The 17636-nt window shown below is 36.8% G+C and overlaps 1 protein-coding gene across 7 annotated transcripts; it reads left to right on the forward strand.

Moving 5' to 3' along the window:
• The first annotated feature begins 867 nt into the window (after window positions 1–867).
• LOC106784489 lies at window positions 868–17627 on the forward strand. Of its 7 annotated transcripts, XM_014744097.1 has the most exons (12): window positions 868–1272; window positions 1359–1551; window positions 2338–2502; window positions 8079–8206; window positions 8360–8485; window positions 8698–9052; window positions 9148–9319; window positions 9404–9503; window positions 9700–9874; window positions 10055–10198; window positions 10604–10858; window positions 11501–17627. In XM_014744097.1, exons 1-12 carry the CDS (start codon window positions 883–885, stop codon window positions 16768–16770), a joined length of 7473 nt encoding a protein of 2490 aa, XP_014599583.1. In that variant the 5' UTR covers window positions 868–882; the 3' UTR covers window positions 16771–17627. The 7 variants fall into 7 exon arrangements, with proteins under 7 accessions (XP_014599583.1, XP_014599577.1, XP_014599581.1 ...); XM_014744091.1 differs by lacking the exons at window positions 868–1272; window positions 1359–1551; window positions 2338–2502 and adding exons at window positions 5026–5483; window positions 6864–7153 and having other exon boundaries at window positions 9133–9319; window positions 9700–9889; window positions 11501–17624; XM_014744095.1 differs by lacking the exons at window positions 868–1272; window positions 1359–1551; window positions 2338–2502 and adding exons at window positions 5026–5483; window positions 6864–7153 and having other exon boundaries at window positions 9133–9319; window positions 11501–17624.
• The last annotated feature ends 9 nt before the right edge of the window (window positions 17628–17636 follow it).

Raw genomic sequence — 17636 nt, forward strand, 5'->3', positions numbered from 1 at the left:
TATTCAGTTCCCCGTCTGACAACTTGGCGATAGGATAGTTGCAAACGTAGGTGCGCGGTTAATGAAGTGATTATCATCGCCGACGTTTCCAGTTGTGGTCTGGCTACCAGAAGGGTATTACCGGTTTGTGATAACGTCTAAAAACGTTGGCCAGAACGAAATGCAGTAACCAAGCTTGTCGAAGAAAGTGTTTCAATACCGAAGAATGAACGAGTGTTTTCGTATAAGCGAATAAACGAGTAATAGAAATCAACGTTTTCTAGTTTATTTCCACTTTTGATTTATTTACGACATAAAAATAAAAAGTTGCCTGTCCGTACGTAACAGAAATGAGACCGAACGATAAATATTTCCCCGTTGGATAAATTTAATTGCAAACGAAGTTTGCCTTTGGCCCTGACGAGGTGGAGGAAGAGGAGGAGGAGAAAGAGGAGGAGGAGATCGGTTCTCACATCTTGTATCACGGCATATCGTCGTTTGTTTCTTCGACGCCACGTTTGTATACGAGCGAGATCGTTGATTTTTTTTACGCAGCTCAAACAGCTTGTCAAAAGAAGAGATTGTCCGTTAGATTAGTTCGTTAAAATTGCTGACTCGTTCTTCGACTTACAATTAGATGTATCTAATTACTTCGGGTTAAAATTCAAGGGAACATATTCAAGAGCCATGTATGGAATGACAGAGTATAATGAAAAATTCCGACAAGGGGGTTATGTATGTACGCGTTGTAACGAAATGTATTGAATTTTGATAAGCACATTTCTTTTTTTCTTTTTTTATTTTTTCTTCTTCTAATATAATTCAAGTGAATAATAAAAACTATTCGTGTTGCAATTACAATACAAAAGGTATTAACAATAATTACTCAAACAATTATTCAACATGAATTGCAAAGTGATGCCTTTGAAGAATCATTCCGAGATAAGTTATCGAGTGAAATGCGTCGCCGTGGAAAACGAAAAAGTTTTCGGTGATGTATTTGTCACACATCGAACAAGACATTTCGATTATTCGTCGATCGGTTATCCCTATTATTCGGTTTACAAAGCGAAAAAACGTAATCTGATCGAACAGAGATTGGAAGGTCCGGATTTTATGGAATTGAATAAAAAATTGCCGATTAGAAGGGCCAGCGAAAGTTTGCTTGCAACATCGTCAAATAAAAAACAAATACGTAGGAGCAAATCTATGGATAGTAATTCAACGACTATTACTCAACAACAATTAGAAATGGTCAACACGAAGAAAGATAGTTTCTTTAGAAGTCCAAAGGTATTATCTCATGATTCATATATATATATTTCTGTAATAATTTTGAACGATAAATCCAAGGACATATTTCTACCCCGTTGTTGTAGAAATATCCAGCACCATTGGCGATACAAGATAACAAGCAGGAAGTGCGGGTTTGTTCGCTCGTGGATCAACTATTACTGGACATTTATGGTTTCCCATCCGGTAGTCGTTCCGAAAGCGATTCCACAGCTTCTTCGTCCTTGAGACAACATCCGCAGCACCAATATTTACAAAAGACTCGTCTCCTATTGAAAAGTAAGACTATTCAATGTAGAAGCACACACAAACGATATTGATCCTCCGAGGGAAAAGCCTATGATGATAAATGTCTTTTCATTCGTAAAGAACGTAGAACGTCATTGTTCGAAATTCTTTTTTTTTTGTCCCCCCTCCCCCTATTTTCTCTCCTCGAACGTCGCTTAACGAGATAGAAAAGGAAAAAAATAATGAAAAAAAAATAGGAGAGAAAGAAATAACTCAGGGTCGTGGTAAAAGTTAGAAAAAAGATTTCGAACTTTTCGTTCGAAAATTTATAAGATTTGTTTTTCTTTCATTCTCTCGGTGTGGAAACATGAGAAAACCATCAAATTTGTGATAAATTCGCAAAAAAAGAAAAGAGAGAGATAGAGAGAGAGATAAATCGAAGACACCTGAAATTAGCAAAGACTCTTCAGGGTCCGGGAAGCTGACGAGACAAGAGGCTGTAGAAGCCAGACAGACGAGCGACCTCGTTGACTTCGAGACAAGAACGTTCCTCGACTTTTAAGTGCTGTCCTGTTTTTTTTACCGGGAGAACACTTGTTTTCTTTTATCTTTTACACATACATTTTATTTATCTTGTTTTAAATTTACATTTATGTCGGTTTGCATAATATATAAACCATAATGTAATCTAAACGATCGGGATAAATCGAGTTTAACGGATCATACACTAATTTCATTTCTACGAAAAAAGTTTACGATTCTTAATACGGACGAATATTGATTTGTTGTATACTTAAAAAGCAAAAACAAAAAATTATATGTTAGTTATATTTTCAGGTAAAACGGAGCTGCAAGTATTGATAAAAATTTTGCACGAGCATATTAGTCATACCGGTGGATTGTTAGTTCGTCAATTACGAAGGAAGGATTATTTAATTGTCAAACGTGATAAACAGTGCGACATCATAACAGCTAATTTGCAAGCGCATAGCGCGAAAAGAAGTAAGTACACACACAAGGCTCATAAGAAATAATTATTTAACAATCTTAATTGTGTCTATTTATTTCTTTTGTTTTTTTTTTTTTTTAATTTTTTTACTTTTTTTATTCGTGTTTTATTTAATTTTTTGTTGTTGTTTTCTCATATCGCAAATTACTCGAAACCCTCTTCTCTCGTTTATTGCCTTGGACAATATAAATTATCTTTTACGCGCGATAAGTTTAACTTTAGTCGGAACAAAATTACTCGTTGATTGTGTAACCGTCAAACTATTTGTTTAGTTAACATAATATAGGAAATGATAACGATGTGTCTTTTAACGAAACTATATTACGAACGTAATAACGTTATTGGAATGAACTATAATAAACGTCATATAATATTTAATATTAAATCCATGTGATGTTAAATAGTACGGAATAAAAGATTGTTTCATTTAATTAATGTGTAAGTAAAATTGAATTTCAATAACGTGCTATGAAACTTCAACGAAACTTCGATAAAGTATTTATATTTAAATTGAACGAAAAAATAAACAATATAATTTCGTGTAATTTAATTAATATTTGAAAGGACTGTATCGCGCATGTACGAAAAAGTAATTCTCGGAGTCGGCGCTTATGCGCATTCTCATTTCATTCGATAAAACTTAAACACTGATCTATCATAGAAATAAATTATAAATGGCGCCGCGTAAAAGAAAACGATACGAAACGCTATATTTATTTACATTTTTCCTTTTCAACACAGATATTTCAATCAATTTAATATTTTATATATTATATACGATTGATTATTAATTGACGGGTAAACGATGGTTCTTTTCTTTTCGACAATTTTGTCGTGGTAGAATGTAAATACCAACACGTTCTAATTTTATTAATTGAAACAAAATTATTTGATTTGAAATAGTGCATTCACAAATGATTCGCTAACTATACGTCTACAAACACATACTCATATTCATATATATTATTCATATATATTCAGAATAAATAACGTATTAATGAAATTCGATTAATCGATCGTTCGAGAGTAATCGCACGTACGCGAACTTGTTAAGAATTTCTCTTTGTTAGATTTAAAAATATCACCTTCCTTTATCTAAAAGATGAATTAAAACAAATCTATTGTTTAGTAATCCGATTCGATTGCAAATTACGATTGATTTTCGATATTACAAGAAGACTGAATAATAATGACGAGTTCTCTCATTTGAGAGATAGTAGGAAAGACAAAGTCGCTTTCATACGGCAACGGTGCGGTGATCAATAATTAGACTTTGCCGCTTTTACATTGTTAAACACGCATGCTCGAAGTATACTGCGCACGACCAAAGTTCTTACGTAGTGTGCCGCCACCTAAAGTTACTTTTAACGATGTTTCCTTTATGAACGAATAATGCAGAACTTCCGATGACATTCTTCGGCAAAAGTTAATAATTTGCCAAATAGAACGTGAGCGTAAATTAGAATAAATAAATAGCGATTAGAAAATGGGATGAAATTATTTTCAGAAAAGTATCCTACCCTTTTCTTTTTTTATCGTAAATTCGCTTCGCAATTTTATCACATTCAAACTTTATTATCGAAAGATTTATTTTTATTAAAATACACACACACAAATAAAAAAAAAAAACAAGTATGAGTGAAGAAAAATTAATGAGAATGCCAAATATGTCTCTTTCTGTATAACATACATACCACTACTTTTGCAATATGACACGACTCGGAATGACCCATAAAGAGAGCGCAATCGATAAGTTCGTCGATCCGTGAGTGATATACGATAAGATCGTCCAGGAAGATTAAAATTATCCGTGCCCTTACAAAAACAAAACGAGAAACAACTTCGATAGTGAGATCTCTTTACGCGTTATCTATGATATTTTTAGAATAACAAAAAAAAAAGAAAAAATAGAATAAAATAGGAAAGATTGAACGGATAGAAAGGATCGTTAGAGGGGTGGTTGTGGTGGTGGTGGTGGTGGTGGTTATTCGTCAAATAAAAATCGAAGAAAGTGTCCAAGTACCGTGGAGACTCTAATCTCTCCCTTGGACGCATTTGTCTCGATGGCAACGGTATTTTTCGATGGAGAATCGTCTTTAATGGAGGAACGCATGCGCGGACAAATATAGAGAAACGAAACGAAACGAAACGAAACGAAAATGGGGTTAAAAACGAAGTTAGGGCCACCATCGAGGTCCCAGTTGGATTTCGAGTTCCTCTTACGAAATAAACAACATACGCCTATATTCGCAGTTCTAACTACGAGGAGGAACGAGCTCAACTATAGGACTTTTTGCATGAAGAACGTCAAGTTGCCTATTGCGTATCCCACCACCACCACCCCCCAAGCAATCGCAGCAAACCCCCCAATTCCACCCTAACCTTCGTCAGCAACGACACCACCACCGACGCCACAGCGCCGCTGCCGGCATCCTAGCCCATCATCGATGGTTGTGCGCGCGCGCGCGCGCACACACAGCGCACCACGACGGCTTCCACCTTTAGTCGTTCAGCTGACTCCAGTCGTGTACGACTGTCGTTAATTGTATCTTATATTTACATTTTATTCTAACGACACCTTGACTCGTTGCTGTTCTTTCCTTTTAACGAATATATCGGGAAAATCATTTATACGAGATTTGTATAGTAATCGTTATCGAGTATATATAAAAAAAAAAATAACCACCACGTCGGATCGAACATTGTTATATTTTGTTATCGTTAATTGTGACGAAGAAGAAGAAGAAGTTAAGATTAAACGGAGATGAGTCAAAAGACTAAGCTTCACATACGGACTCTGATTTGACGTTAACCAGAGAGCAGAATGATGATAATGATGATGATGATGATGATGATGATGATGATAATGATTTTCGACGTTGTCTACTACGACTACGAAATTTGAGATCTTGGCCAATCCCTTTTTTTCTTCGATTGAAAGAGAGAAAGAGATAAAGAGAGTGGGGGAAGGATGGTATGATGATCAAAGTTGATAATAGTTCAGAGATAACGTGTATATATATTGCTTTGCAGCTTTTTCTCGCGAATGTGTTAGAGTTGAATGAACAAAAATATAGAAGAAAAGAAAAGAAAGAAAGATTGGACTAAGGTGTTCGTTGTCGCATCGATTCTTTCGAGAAACCTTCTACTAAAAAATCCGTCAATCTTTTTATTTTATTCTATTATTTCTTTATTTTTTCGCACACTAATATCCTCGTTTTTAATTAATTCGTTGAGTTTTTTCGATAACGGGGTAAACAGTTTAGTTCATTTATAATAAGTTTTAGGATCGTCTTCGTTGACGGGTTTACAGTATCGTATTGGTGTATAACACATACACATACGTACGTAAATGCGTCAGTGTAGGTTACAGTGCGGCGAAATTCGTTCGATGGGATTATGTATGAGATACGGGTGAGTTTCATTTTCTCTTCTCGACGAAATTAGGTCACTCCTAGACATATTGACAACCAAACGATTGCCCTTTTTTTCTTTTCATGAACGGATAAATGAATAACTGTGTTTTTAGAGAAAAATTAAAGACTCGCGACCTCGTTCGTTCAATTCGACGTTGAGTGGAGTTACCTCGTTGAATCAAATCATTTTAAAAAATTGTTTTAACGCTTTAACTCAGAGTGTTGAGATTTTTTGTTGTCATCGATATTTTAACGGGAGTACGTTGATTTTTAAATAAAAAAGATCTTATCGAACAGAAACGCTTTTTCATTTTATTTTCGTTAAACACGACAACGCAATTTAAATGTTATTCAAATAATTTCTATTTATTGCTATTTCTATTTATCTCACGCACGTATATATATATATATATGTAGATGTAGATGACATAGTTTGTAACAGGTGGTGCAGTCGCGTATACACGCTTTAAGAAAATGTTGTCTAGCGCAGAGGTGAATTCAGGGTTCCCCAGTCTTTTTTTCTTCCTTTCTTTTCATTGTTTCTTTAGATTCGTCCGACCTAATGCATCTACCTTTCGCTTTCTTCTTCGACGCGTCTAGTCGGTGTGTCTTTTCAAGCTTGCAATAAAAAGCCACGTGGTGCCCTTGACGCATGGTCTTTCACGCAGAGATGAAATTATGTAAGACGATTTATGTACTCGGTGAAAAATGTTATGCGATGGAAATTTATTGCGAAAACAAAATCCGTGTAACAATTGTTTTAACGTTAGACGTTTCAAAAAGAGAACAAAAAAAAAATCAGAGAACAACGAATCATCGAAATAACAAATTAGGCGAATTAATCGTTATATTCATTTTTAATATCGTCCACCAACTATTCCCGAGGATTTCGATAAAGCATTTAAGTACCTATACATGTGTATGTGTGAACTTTTCAGAGCCTTAGAGAAAGCGGAACTCTTATGGGAAAAGTTTCGAAATGTGCCGAGTCTAGCGATGATTCCACGGCGATGAATCGAAGGACGAGGAATCATGAGACACGAAAACGGTTGAAGGGCGTGTACACGCAATATAATAAGAGGCAGGGCAGGTGAAAAGATGAGAAAATGAAGAAGAAAGAGAGGCGATTCTAATTGGAGAATGAGCGGTTTTTTCAACTCACTCAAAAACCTCGCGTCGGGAGCCGCGTACGCAGGAAGCTCTGCTTCGAGATATCAAGAGCTGGAAGGTGAAATAATATTCGTTAATTCGTTCGTTCGTTCGTTCATTCATTCGTTCGTTTATATGTTGTTATTATACCTTTTTTATTCTCTTTTCACTCCGTTTCACGACGACGAATTCTCATTTATTCGATGCATGAATAGTGATATTATTTCACGTTGAAAGAAATGATTATAAAAATCTGGGATCGTTTACTTTCCACCAGTTTTTATTTTTAAACCTGGTTATGAATATACATCGTTGAAGGACTGAAAATTATAAACGAAATAATAAAGTATTGGTAAATGAAACTTGGTCGGGAATAAAATAATCTTAAACGAGTTTTCTATCTGTCAGTGATTTTTAACTATAGTTTTATCTACGATAGTGTTATATGGGGTAAAAAGATAACGACTTATCTAAGCTAATTAGTCTACGCGTGGATTCTAACGTGCGTGCGAACGCGATACATTTTAAACGAAATCGAATATAATTATTTCACGTTGATGATGTTTCTCTCGTTTTATTTATTTCTCTTAATAACAATCAAATATTTTATTATGAAATTAATTGTACGGAGAGAGAGTTTTAGAAACAATGATGTTTTTAAAATTTACTCTCAGTTCCATCAAACGCCGATAAAATTGATTGGAAGTAGAGTATATAATTACATTAAACGGGACGTGATTATGTTCCTGTGATAAAATCAAAGTACTGGGTTAGTTGCTTGGATGTGATTACCAAGGAAATATGATTTCTTAGTATTCTCATGAACTTTGATTTTCTCGGTAGGAATAAATGGGGATGACGTAGGTATCCCCACGTGCTCCAATAGCTACGATTAAACGTACGTGCGTGAAAGAACAAACAAGAAGCGAGGGAAGAGGAAAGATAAAAAGTTCTCGAGATTCCTTCATTATCAACCTATCATATTTGCATTATTTCGATTTCAGTCGAAGATACGAAGATGAGATTTAGCTTAACTCCTCAGCCTGGGGAAAGTGGATTTCAACAATGGCTGGACGCGATGAAAATGGTAGCACGTTTGCCAGGAGGCATACCAGCGGAATTTCGAAAAAGAGTAAGCACGATTGGTGGGATGTTTAATATTGTACTACACTAGGAAAAATACACACACACGCACACACACACTTTAGAATTTTTCATTTGGATAAAAACAAATAAAAAGATGTATACTGTACGAGTATACTTTTTTTCGACGAATCTTTTACAGCTTTGGCTAACACTAGCGGAACGTCATCTGGAGCAAAGAGGTGTAGATTGGAAGCAGGCTGAAAAAGTCTGCTTTAATGAGTGGAGTAATCCTGACGACGAGGAGCTTGGTATACAAATTGTAAAGGTAATCCGCCGAAAAGTACCTTTTTCATTATCTTCGGTCTTTTTTTTTCGTTTTATATTTCGAATATCATCTAAAATATCAAAAAGAGAATGAAATGTATGAATTTTTATTATCACGAAGAAGATAGAAAAAAAGATACGAGATCGGATATCAGTTAGATTTTCGATCGAGATAATATGTACGAAATAATTGTAATCATTATCTTTATTCAGGATCTTCATAGGACAGGATGCAGTTTGTTTTGCGGGGCAGCTGGACGTGACAATCAAGCTGTGCTACGTCGAGTTTTGCTCGGGTTCGCACGATGGAACAAGTCGGTCGGTTATTGTCAAGGATTGAACGTATTGGCGGCTCTTGTTTTACAAGTCATGGATCGTGTGGAATCATCGGCTGTGAAGGTGATGATCTATCTAATAGAAGGTGTTCTACCGGAAGGTTACTTCGCCGACAATCTTCGCGGGCTTTCCGTCGACATGGCTGTTTTTCGCGATCTTCTTCGTTCGAGAATGCCTAAATTATCCAAGCATCTTGAAGTTTTGCAAAGCGACGCGAAAGACAAAGCAACAGGTTGGTAATTAATTACCAAATTCGATTAGATTTATTTTCCCATTTTTTATAAGATCGAACGTTTTAATATTTAGACTTAGATATGTTTTTTACAGGTAGCAGCTACGAGCCACCTCTTACGAATGTATTCACAATGCAATGGTTCCTCACACTTTTTTGTCATTGTTTACCACAAGATGCGGTACTCCGTGTCTGGGATCTCATATTTCTCGAGGGTGACCAAGTCCTTCTAAGGACGGCTTTGGCCATTTGGGAAAGTCTTTCCGAGTACGTGTAATCCGATTTTCATCTTGAGAGAGATTTGATATCTGATCGTTAATCATGCTTCTTTCATATCAAATCTTTTTTCAGCCGAATTATGACCGTGACGTCGGCAGACGAGTTTTACAGTATCATGGGAGTTCTCACACGAGAAATGTTGGAATTTACGGATACGAATAATCTTATAAAGGTCAGTTGCGAGAAAATGATATGGCGCGTCATTTATACTTAAAGAAATTTTTTTTTTCTCTCTCTCTCTCTCATGTATTTTAGATTGAATATAAGTTTAAGTTATTTCTTTTTTTTTTTTTTTAATTTTAATTTAACTCTTTTTATTTTATTTTTAATTAATATGTGTCACGAAATATATGACGATTATTTTGTAGAACATTGTCAGTTTGGGACCATTGCATGGTGTGACTGGGCTCAGAGAAAAACATAGGTATAATATTACACCGTGGGCTAGAAAATTAAGCGACGATGAAGATAGCGATACCGAGGAAGACGAAAGATTAGCCGTGGCTGCTGCTATGTTTAGTATGGCTCAAAAATTGAAGAAAGGTGAACTTTTGAGTGGTAATTAAACAATTAATAATTATAACAAATATTATTTTAGCCTGTGTTCTATCGATGTTCGTCTCATTGTGGAAAGATTAATTAATTCTTTCCAAAAATAAGGTTGTTGTCCCTTGTTAAACGTTCTTGATAAAATAATTTAACATGAAAATATTATTTTGGCAGAACACATTTCCTCGACGATGGGAGCGATACAAGCAATGGCTCCTGGCAGCGATCGAGAACGTCTCGCTTTGGACATCAGTACGTTGAAACAACAGTATGCTAAGCTTCGAGAACGACAACGGCAAGCTCATATTATACTCTCCGGTAATTATCAATTATCAAAAACAAACGAAACTCCATAGAAAATTGGGGCCAATCGGATCGATTAATATTTAACTGGTAATGGAATACGAAATTCAAGCTTGTATACGGCATTACGTATATACAATAGATTAGATCGTGAAACTCGCGACAAAAAAAAAAAGAAATAAACTTTAATAAATTTAAATATATAAATTTGGGATTTAACGCGACGTTATGAAAATTCGAATAAAGATATCGCGAATAATTCGCGTTGAAAAGATGGATTTAATGGTATTCGAAAAAAACACAAAAAAAAAACAAAAATACGAGTTTATTTTAATTTTCTAATTAATGCTTACTGCGATGTTTTAGAAACTTTATAATTGAATCGAATAAATTGAATGTCGTCGTTTTTCTTTGATATAGCCGCGTGTGCGAGACAGTCGATGGTTCCTCCTCCCACTTCTCAGGCCATGAATCACCTGTTAGTCGGTAAGAATGCCCTAGTGAGTGGAAAAAATCGATCACTCGGTTTGTCCTCTGGTACGACCCCTTCCAAGACGAGACCCGTAGTTCTTCACAGTCCACGAGCTCAAAGTAAAAAGGAGAGACAGCAAGTTGTCACTTTGCATTGGAAAGACACGAAGAGGCAGAAACATAAATTTACCGAGACACCTGCCGGTATGAGTAATCATTTCTATCTATCTTATTAATTCGATTTTCAAATTTTTATTCATTTTGTTTGTCTTTTTTTTTTTTTGTACACATAAGAAACGCGACAAACAAAAACAACATAATCGCGCGAAAGTAGAATTCTATTTTACCGATCGTCGTCGTAGGAGTTATCGCATGGCAATTTGTTGTTTTTCATTTGCCCCTGCTTCCACCAACCCCATACCAAATCTTTCACCCATCGACTCGAGAACGAAGCTCTATATAGGCTCCGTGAACTCGAGATTGATTTCATTTCAATTTTTTCTTGCCACGCGTTTTTGAAGCTATACTTCTTTTGGCGCGTTTTGGAAAGTGAAGTTAGATGCGACCGAAAAATCGACACCACGAAGTTGTCGATATTAACGCGAGGCGCGGGCAAATTGAAGTTATTTTTGAGATTATTGAAGTTATATTCGTTTTGGTAACGCTAAATAAGTATAACTTCTTACATGCGTACATAAGTACACACATCAGCTTTGTATTTATTATTATACGATCACTTTGATTTCTTAACGATAATATTTCTTGCACAATATTTTATCATCAAATGATCATGAACTCTTATCGTTGGATAGCTGCCTTATCGACGGTCTTTTTGATTCATCATAGAGGCTACAGAATGCAAGGAGAAGTCGATACAATCGCCGGAAGAGACGATGACGACGATGACGACGACGACGGATGAGCAAACGTCACCAAAAAGCGGCGGGACCGTCGACAGTGACAGCGATAGCACGTCGACTGAATTATGCGACGAACCTGATCGTTTCAGTGACGTAGACAGCGAAGAACTAACGTCAGCAGCATCGGACAATTATTACGTCATGGCGGGGGAGGAGGAGGAGGAGAAGGAGGAGGAGAAGAAGAAGAAGAAGAAGGGCGGGAGAGTCGAGGGGTCTTCGACCTCGGGGAATTCACCCGTTCGTTTGCCCCCTGACGTAACGACTAGCTCCCGTGACGTCATCGAGGGAAATAGTCCCGATTTAGCGGAAACATCGATAGCTAAAATCACCGATCAAATAAGAAGATTATCGGCTGAAGATGACAATAATACGATGGTTCCTCAAACGCTTTTCAAAATTGAAAGCAAGCAAGATGATGTTGTAACGACTAAAACGTTGCAAGAAGTCGATCAATTTAAATCTTCTAAGTGTCAAAACGGTCACGACGATGAAAAAAAATGTTTAAGTTTATACGACAATCATGATTATTTCAAATTAAATTACGACGAGCCAAAGACGACGATGATCTATATCCCGGATGAGAAAAACAACGAAACTATCGAGAACAAAAAGGACGACGTTAACGCGGAATTAATGAGCGATCTTCGATCGATGACGAAAGCAATTGAGCTCGATAATTACGGTGATAGTAGCAAGAACGTTCCTGGCTTATCGTCCGACGATGTTCATGATTTCATTTCCAAGGAATCTATTATAGATTCGGACATCATTTCCAAATACGATACCGTCTCTATAATTAAGAATTACGATAAACAAAACGAATATTCGGATAAGAAAGACAAACTTGATCAGTTATCTTTGGATTCTTCTAAGACTGAAGGGTCACCGATCGAGGTTGATAAAAAATTTGAAAGATCTACGGATAGTTATAAATCAATCGATTTGAAATTATCGGATACAAAGGTTAAGCTTGATTTTGAAGTCTCGTTGGATTCTTATAAATCTAGAAGTGTTTTGTCAATTGACACGAATGAAACAGATTTTCAAGTTTCTTTGGATTCTTATAAATCTTTGAAATCGTCTGATATTAATGATAAACCCTTCGAGACATCTTTGGATATTTACAAATCGTCAAATTTATCGGATAGAAATGATGAACGCGTCGAAGCGTCTCTTCATTCTTACGAATCTTTAAAGTCATCGGATACTAGCATCAAACGATTCGGAACATCTTTGGATTCTTATAAATCTTTAAAATCACCAGATACGAAAGACGAAAAACGTTTTGAAACGTTTTCTTTGGACTCTTACAAATCTTTGAAATCATTGGACACTAATGACAAAAGCCTTGAGGTATCGTTAGACTCTTTAAAAAAAAGTATGGATACCCTAGAAACAAAGGATAAACCATTTCATTGTGAAACGTTGTTGAATTCTTACAAATCGCTGATTAAATCGCCGATCAAATCGCCAATCAAATCGCCGAGCAAATCTCCAATCAAATCGCCAGTTAAATCACCGGACTCAACGGACAAAAGTTTCGAAAGCTCGTTAAAGACTTACACGAACGTTTTTTCCCAGAGTTCTCAGAGAAAAGATATTACATTGGATTTTTCATCGACTAATTCGACGCTCTCTAAGCAAAGTTTTTACACGTCGAAAACTTATGTGGTTGGCCATCTTCCAATTTCACCGATAACCGTAGATCATAAAATAAATACGTTGAATCGAGTCTCTTACGGTATTACCGATGACACCCAAGTTGCGACGTTAGATGTTAGTAAAAATACGGATCACCCGTTAGACGGAAAATTGAAAAGCATACAAAGCAGTAAATCTTATATAGAAACGAAGAAGAGTCCTAGAACGCCGGAAAGTTCAAAGTCATTCAGCTCGGGCGAAACAATGGGTCCGGATTCAAAGGGCTCGAGTTTGACCATCAGTCCAAGGACACCAGTTAAATCGGTCTCTCGAGAGTTCTCCGCGGACAAGTCGATATGTTCCTCGATAAGCTCGGATACGAAAACCCTCGTCCTTCTATCTACAACCGAATCCGACGTAGCAAGAGAGAGTCCAAGATTGGAAGAAAAGAAATCGTCTTACGAAAAGTCGAGTCCTTCGACGCCATTTAGTACAGACTCGCTCAAGTACAAATCAGAATCGAGTCCAAAACTCATCATAAGCAGCTCCAGTGACTCCTGCAGTCCGAGCAAAATGAAGTCTTCCGAGAGGTCCTTCAGTTCGGACCTTCGATCGCCTATAAGTGCCAATTCTATAAAATACACTTGGAACTACGGCAAACGAGGTCAAGATAATATTTCTGACTCGTCCATCGATCTGAGCACGGCCGTCTCGCCGTTTTATCCGATCGCACATCCCAATCAAAAGACCCCGTCGCCGTACAGTGTTTCTAGACGAAGATGTAGCACGGATAGCGCGGATACCTCGCCGGAACAAAGATTATCTGTTTCGAAGGATTCGACCAAATGTTCGAGTAACAATCGAATTCATTTGGATTCAGTATCTTTGAGGATCGAAAACAGAGAAGAAAATGCAGTTTTGAAGAAAAATACGTCCTTGAATGTTTTAGAAAGGGATCGAGAAAAAAGGGATCGGGAGAAAAGCGATTCGACGAATTTATACGAATTCGGATCTAATTCGATTTTGTATAGAAACGAGAACAAGGAAGATTCTGCGGAGAATAATGGTGACGATCGGTTGTCCGAGACAGATACGGTATCACAGTTGCCTCGTGAACAATTGAACAAACATTTCATGAATCTTAATTGCAGGCACAAGGATCGCTCGAAATTCATGGAAAGAAGTTCCAGCAGTCTGGATCGAAGGTTCGCAGATTTGAAATCTTCGGCATCTACGGACGAACTCTCAACGTCGATCGCAAAGAAAAGATCGAGTGACATTTTGGAAGACATGAAGCATCTCGAGGCAAAGGCATTTAGTGATGGACCATCGGATAGTGCTATACTCAGTAAGAAGACCAGTTACATATGGGAGGATTTCAAGAATCTCGAGGCCAGACGTCAAGACAATTTCAGTAATTCGGCAAGTAATTTTTCGAGAAATCGATTAGACGTTACCGATATTACCCCAACGTCCTATAATTTAACGAACGTAGATGCTAGAAAATCATACGTTGTGCGACCAAAGATAAATATAGACGAGGGTGTCGATAGTATTTTAAAGACGGTCTCGCTTAACAAGTGTAACGATAACGACAACAACGACGTAGACAAGCACGAAGACGAAGACGACGGTAGGGAATCTAAATTAGGTGTTTGGACTAAGGTAAAACCGAGGAAGAAGGGAAACAACGGTAGAAGAAGTAGCGACAGAGCATTGAAAATAATCCAAGAAAATTCGGCGATTCTTCAAAAGATTCTCGCATGTCAAGCAAAAAAACGTCTACCCGATTTGGAGGAAATATCAAAGGAGATCACGATCAGTCCAATTAATGAGGAAATTTCGAAGATATTCAGTCCAATATTAGAGAAGATGGGATTGAACGAGCACGAGATAAACGAGGAGTTGGCTCGAATTAATTTTCATGATTTCGACAATATGACGGGAACAAGTGTGTCCGAATTTGATGCGAAAATCAACGAGGAACTCTCGAAGTTATCGTTGATCGACGAGACCGAACGTATGGAAGATCTTGACGTGGATGAGATTATATCTCACAAATATTTTGACACGAGGGAAGCTCTGATAGATCGGAAGATTAACGAGGAACTGTCGAAACTTTTGGCAAACTACGAGGAAGAGCCACGATTGAGCGTGGCTACATTGGAAAAGGGTTCCTCCAGTCAGAATATCAGCGATACCGAAGGCCTCGACTTGACTAGCATCTCGACTAACGTTTTTTCCTATAAATCGTCCAACGATTCTATCGAGACGAGAAGCGAGCAAGGTTCTCTTCAAGAAACATCGATTCAGAACGAAAGATTCCCTCAATACGCTCAACCGACTTCACCTTACTCAACGTCGACCTACGTACGATATCTTTCACCCAAAAGTGACATAGACATCTACAGAGAACTAGAAAAATTGGACAAGATATCATCAGCACAGGTGATTCCTGACACCCCATTGGACATTTCTCCAAAAATCTTGTCACCGGTTGCGGTTGCCTACGTTACTAATGCATCCCCTTACACTTCCGACGTATCCACTCCAATTGGATATTCACCAAAAATGATGTCATCGTTCGATACCTCCCCGTTAAAAACTTCTTACGATCCTTACAAAACTTTCGATTATAAAAGTAATTTATCACCAAGAAGGGTACCTAATAATCCATATACCCCACGTCCCTACGACAATGCAGTTGATTCAAATTTTGAATATTATGATCGCGAATCTACTACGATCTGTACTAATTCTCCCTATGACGTTCATTCGAAGAGTCCTATTTTAACGAAGGAATCATTGGAATTTCGCGTTAGATACGACAACGAGTCACCTCAACGAAAACTCAGCGACGAACCATTCGGTCTGTCGATAGAGAACAAACAGATGAATAAAGAGAAAAGTATTTTGTATTTTGGTGATGATAGTAACAAAATTGTCACTCCCAACAAGTCAACTGGAAAGGAATCGAGAACACATGATATTGTTGCTAGTTCTTATTTCGATTATTCAAGTGAAAGTTCGAATCTCTTGCGTCGCAAATACGATCAACCATCACCTATGAGAAATTATATTCACGATAAGAATCTCGAATACGATGGAGTTTTATCCGGCATGTTAGAAAACGAATCGAAAGTGGTAACCTATTTGCGTGATTACCAGCCAACTCTTTCTCCTAATCGACAATTCGATCAACCCTTTACACCGACCATTAATTATCTCTCCACAAAACTTTCACCAAACATTGCAGACGAAACCAATCGACCTATTTCTAATCCCGACTTTCCAGACAAAATTACTATCACCGGGCAATACACCGAACAACCAACCAGAGGTTCCAGTTGTTACAAAAAATCATCTTTGAGTTTGGCCAATTTAGGACGAGCTAGCAAAAACGGTGAGGATAATCTGAACTCAACGCCTAGTCCAAAGGCTCAATTCAGTCCGTTTCCGGTAAAGAATGCGTCGAAGAAACCGAAAGAGTTAGGTCTTAAATTAGGCCTCTATTCGCCGAAAAATTCGCCTAGTGGACCCTTGAGAAGATCGTAGTTGATCGCATTGTTCGTCTTTTTTACCTTTGCTTTGAAGGTACACGTATTTAAATATACGTTAATGCAATATTTCTTTTTTTAAGAAACACATAGGCCGAACGATGACGAGAAAGCCTACATACACGATAAAAAAAGATAAAACAAAAAGATCTTGTGTTGTTAATGTCCAAATGCGATGTTTTATATACCTCTTCGACGCATACACTCGCATAAGTTTTTTGTTTTTGTTTAAAACGACAAGCGCGCCTAAAGCTGTCCTTTCTAAGTACTTCTCATTTTCTGATAGTATATACATATATACATATATAAATATAAATATATATATATATATATATTGTTACGTGAATTAGATAATATTATAATTATAAGAGATTAAAGTATCAACTAATAATTTATTTTTAAGTTACGTGATAAAACAGCGAAAAGCTCTGCGCCAAGTTTTTCTTGTTCGTTGATAGAATAATAAACTGAATGAATTATTGGGATGATAAATCGTAAAAGAAGGCGTTAAGAAAGAGGCACTTGAAGGTAGAGTGTACACTTGAATAAGTTTTCTCTAAGTGGTGCAATAATGAACGGTTGATCTTTGATCTTGTACCTGTAATTCGAAGTTACTATCATTCGTGTTACGACTTTAGACCGTTAATTTAAAAACGAATTCGTTTCGAATTCTACCATTTGCTAAAGTTTGTCAAGAGAAAAAACTAATTGTAAGATTGACATGCATATAAACGCTATCGAAAACTCAAATTTTCTAATAAATGCCTTTGGCTCCATCCAATTTTGCTGATCATATACGCATATATAATATATATTATATTATATTATATTATATTATATTATATTATATTATATTATATTATA

The sequence above is a fragment of the Polistes canadensis genome, unplaced genomic scaffold, assembly GCF_001313835.1.
Source record: "Polistes canadensis isolate GaletaPanama2010 unplaced genomic scaffold, ASM131383v1 scaffold_36, whole genome shotgun sequence".
Classification (NCBI taxonomy): domain Eukaryota; kingdom Metazoa; phylum Arthropoda; class Insecta; order Hymenoptera; family Vespidae; genus Polistes; species Polistes canadensis.

Excerpts from the sequence above, each read along its gene's own strand:
- LOC106784489 (XM_014744097.1), top strand. The coding sequence starts at position 883 with ATGAATTGCAAAGTGATGCCTTTGAAGAATCATTCCGAGATAAGTTAT. Across the intron at positions 2,503-8,078 it reads AGCGCATAGCGCGAAAAGAA|TCGAAGATACGAAGATGAGA; the intron begins GTAAGTACACAC and ends TTTCGATTTCAG. Across the intron at positions 8,486-8,697 it reads TTGGTATACAAATTGTAAAG|GATCTTCATAGGACAGGATG; the intron begins GTAATCCGCCGA and ends ATCTTTATTCAG.